Genomic DNA, 3,179 nt, shown 5'->3' with positions numbered 1-3,179 from the left:
CCTGGCCTCCGCCAGATCAATCGCCTTCATGGGCCTCGCCATGACCATCAACACCACCATGCTGGCCCAGGCCCAGGCCCTCTGGATCGCCGCCTACTTCACCGACAACCTCACCCCGACCCCGCGGGAGCACTGCCCCGCGAACCTCCGGAAGACCCTCGAGCAGGGGGAGAGTAACGTCGACGCAGACCTGGTCTGGGAAACAGCCCTGCACTCGCAGTTCGGGGTGCATCGCTACCGCGGCGGGTTTGGGAAACGGAACCCGGATTTTGTCTTCGATGCCGTGCCGTATGTGGATTTGTTGCTTCGGGACCTTGGCCTGGATTATACCCGGAAGGAGGGTGGGTTGAAGTGGTTGGTGCCGTATGGGGTGGAGGATTATCGGGGGTTGGTGGACGAGTGGGTTCGGTCGAGGGATGCGGTGGGGAAGAAGGATAATTAATTGATTTGTTGATTGATTGATTGATTTGATTGTGGTCGTGTATGTGTATATACCCTGGTGTTTGTGGTTTCACTTGTGTAGAGTTAGTTGGGTGTTGTATTCGTAGTTAGGATTTGTGTTAATGTTGAGGTTTTGTGATGATTTGGTGGGTTTGTTGGTGTCGTTTGTTTAGTAGCATGTAGGGGTTGGGGGTGTTTTGTTTGTTTGTTGTAGTGGCTGATCTCTAGTGTAAGGTTGTTGTTTAGACAGGATATACGTCTATTATGTAGAGTCCTATCCGGAATAATCTCGAGTATGTTATATCAGTGTATTCACTGCAAGGAGACTCATTCCGAAATCAATTTGCCATCAAATACGGATCCCAATAGTCTCCTACAACGCCTCTACCTACATACGTGTACATACATCCGGCTATCCCTCGCTGATGCCAAACCATTCACAAGATATCAAAGAAAAAAAAAGAAAAGAAAAAAAAAAATCAATCAATCGTCCCAACCGAGCCGCTCGCAAAGTACATACAGGCCAAATACAAGCATCACGGAGCGTACACAAGAGAATTAGAACAATAAGTCGAGAGGTGAGTTCGAGAGAGGTATGTCGATTCGGGTGGGGAGTTTATGGAGGTCAGTCGAGATCAAGGGGTAAACGAGAACGGGTCAGCCTAAACCGACAAGCCATGGTCCAGGTCTTTGTCTTCCTGTTTCACCGAGTCACTCTCCTGCTTCGGGGTCGTGTCGGACACGTCCTTGCCGCATCCCTTGACGAGAATATGTCGCTGATTCAGTTAGTCGTCTAACTCCAGAGTATTGACTGTCTGTGGATCTTACCTTCAAGGCATCCTTGCGAGAGAAGCTTTTATCGCAATGATGGCAGGGGAACGGCTTCACGGAGAGATGGATCCGTTTGTGTCGCTTCAGGTCGTGGTTCCGGTTGAAACTCTGCGGACACTGGTCGCACTTGAACGGTCGGTCGTTCGTCGGACCGGATGCGTGGCCCGCATGCGAGGGATGACCCCCGTACATCTGTTGCATGGCTAATTGGCCGCTGTTGTACCCCAGTAGGCCCGGTTGCATATTGCCGACGAGGGACATCTGTCCGTTCGGATTATGCACGTTCGTCATCACGGGTCCGTTCATCGCGGGTAGCGAATATGAGGGCCACGGCTGTCGCTGGTAGTTGAGATGATGCGGCGGCGGATTGGACGCCACCCGTCCCGGGGGGTGAATCGCGAGGCTGGTTTGGCCGTAGGGAGCATAGGCCCCCGCGGGATTCGACATCTGTTGGATTCCGGTGTACGAGGGAGCGGACGAGGATTTCGTCATGTACGGGTCGTTCGAGGGGAGCGGCGGCGGGGCCGGCGGCGGATTGGGGATCGCATTGTGCCCCGTGAGCATCGCATGCGTCATAGCATGATGCTGCGAGTTCGGGCCCGGCATACTCGATGCGAGCGGTTGCTGAAACGGCGGGAGGTGGTTCATGTCGTACGGCTGGCTGGGGATGGTCTCGGTCCCGGGTGGTGAGGTCGCCGAATTTCGATGGAGATGGTTCACGGAGGGGGAGAAGGTGTCGCGCGGCGGGTACGGATTCACAGCCGCGCTCCAGGACTGACGGGGCGCCGCGGACGCAGCAGTGTATGAACTCTGGCCCGGCCAGTAGGCGGGAGCATAGGACGAGGTCGGGTCGGGGGATGCAGAGACCGCGGCGGTTGTCACGGCTGTGGTGGTCGGTATCGGTGTCTCGCCGGACTGTGTCGAGGCGGGCGGCGTCAGAAGGCTATTGACACTGTGATTGCTCGCGGGCTGTGTGTGCGTGGGCTGGGGGTGATACTTCACGCCGAGCTGGAAGTTCGGGGGCGGCAGCTCGAAGCTGGGGAGGGACGGCGCCGCCGGTCGACGGGAATTCAACGGCTGAGGGGCAGTCAACGCATCCAGCGCTGTCCCCATGCCCGGTGGCGGAACCGCAAGGGCAGCCAGGTTGGCGGTGGTGTCGCGCGAGAACCCGAGCGGGTGATACAGATCGGCCGTCTCTACGGGCGGCGGATGGGCCAAGGTCGAGGTCAGCGTGCCGGCGGAATATCCCGTATCGCCTCCGATTGCCCAGTATCGATTGCCAGACAGGCCCCCAGAGACGTCTGGAGGATCCAGGAGGGGCGATGATCGCGGTTCAGCGATCGACACGGATCACGAACGGAGAAGAGAGATGCGATTCGGAGGGAGAGACGGACTCTGAACGGATTCGATGGCTCGCTGTCGCTGGGTCGAGTCGACTTGGAATGGCGTGTGGTGCGCGAGGTTGGTTCCACCCAATTCTTTACACGGGAGGCATATCCTGGCGGTGGATGATAAGTCGGCAATCACCGATAACGCAGAATCCACGAGGAGGGGAAAAAAAAAAATCAAAAGCGTCAGCAGCACTCGGGGCGAAGTCACGACAGCCGCATGGCCCGTTGTGGAATCGATACAACGATCAAACGATCACACCGATGAATGGTGACGGGTGGAATGCTATAGATCGAATGGAACGGGATGGCACCGATCGAGCGTCTGTGTGCGGAGACGAGACAGTCCTAAGGGAGCGATCGGCAGATTAGTTGATTGAGGCTCGACTGGCAGCGTGGTCGTGAGTTGCGAGAGAAATTGGGACGGTGGAAAGAAGAGGATGAGGAGAAGGTGTAGTGAAGGAGAAGTGGAATGAAAAGAAAAGGGCCGCGGTGGTGGGAATATGACTGTTATTATTA

At 56.3% G+C, this 3,179-nt stretch overlaps 1 protein-coding gene across 1 annotated transcript; it reads right to left on the bottom strand.

The window, feature by feature from the left end:
- Positions 1-692: 692 nt before the first annotated feature.
- Positions 693-2,748, bottom strand: ANOM_011817 (putative C2H2 finger domain protein; the record flags this gene model as incomplete). The annotated part of the gene is made up of 3 exons (XM_015557073.1): positions 693-1,217; positions 1,270-2,573; positions 2,631-2,748. Coding segments are annotated over 3 exons (1,536 nt in total), but the record flags the coding sequence as incomplete, so codon positions are not given.
- Positions 2,749-3,179: the final 431 nt, after the last annotated feature.

The sequence above is a fragment of the Aspergillus nomiae genome (genome assembly GCF_001204775.2).
Source record: "Aspergillus nomiae NRRL 13137 chromosome Unknown contig00757, whole genome shotgun sequence".
Classification (NCBI taxonomy): domain Eukaryota; kingdom Fungi; phylum Ascomycota; class Eurotiomycetes; order Eurotiales; family Aspergillaceae; genus Aspergillus; species Aspergillus nomiae.
This window is presented reverse-complemented; position numbering and strand designations above follow the sequence as displayed.